General features: G+C 38.6%; 1 protein-coding gene across 1 annotated transcript; it reads right to left on the reverse strand.

Annotated features, from left to right (window-relative positions):
• Nucleotides 1-4: 4 nt before the first annotated feature.
• PIGW (phosphatidylinositol glycan anchor biosynthesis class W) lies at nucleotides 5-742 on the reverse strand (the record flags this gene model as incomplete). The annotated part of the gene is made up of 1 exon (XM_011218387.1): nucleotides 5-742. A coding segment is annotated over one exon (738 nt), but the record flags the coding sequence as incomplete, so codon positions are not given.
• Between the last annotated feature and the right edge of the window lie 5 nt (nucleotides 743-747).

Below are 747 nucleotides of genomic sequence, written 5' to 3' on the forward strand. Positions count from 1 at the left end.
TTAGAAATTTGGCAAAACTCAAAATTATATCACCCAGTAATAAACTACTAAGAACGATCAGGCTAGAAGCAACTATCCAAATGCAAAAGGCTAAATTGGCCATTCTCCGAGACACCACTTCTACATTTACCTGAACTATGTAGAGAGTTATGAAGAGGCAAATAGCCGTCAGCAGAATATAGTATGTTCCTTTTATCCAATCTTTGACATGTGATCTTTTTTTAAGCATATATGACCCTGTTTGCACACCAGCCATATGAATTGCCACATACCCCAAGGTAGAGATTATTCCTTCTCGGTTGGCATTTAATAAGCCAATCCTTGTACCACTACCATCAGTGCCATACAAAATTAACCTTTTCAGTGGGGTAAAGTCAAGGGCTAGCTGGTACAACACAATAATGCTGATGGCCACAGTCCAGGATTTATTTAGAGGAAGAATAATCAAAAGCAGCGATGTTAACACTTTCACAGCTATTAAAGTAAAGAAAAAGTTCCAGTGAACTCCATACTCAGTTAAATGTTCCTGATAGCCTATGGATTTTATAATGACTAATCGTCCTACTCCTAGGAAGACTAATGGCCAAACAGAGTACAATGACTTTGTAAAATAATAACATCTGGACCCTTCCGTGTATTTTCTCCTAACCTCTGGACAAACCATTGCAGTCCCAAAAATAAAACCTCCTACTCCAAAATCCATTGCTCCTGTCCCATAGAGCTCAGTTTTGGCAAATCTTCTGGGAA

This window comes from Ailuropoda melanoleuca, unplaced genomic scaffold (genome assembly GCF_002007445.2).
Source record: "Ailuropoda melanoleuca isolate Jingjing unplaced genomic scaffold, ASM200744v2 unplaced-scaffold52111, whole genome shotgun sequence".
Lineage (NCBI taxonomy): Eukaryota > Metazoa > Chordata > Mammalia > Carnivora > Ursidae > Ailuropoda > Ailuropoda melanoleuca.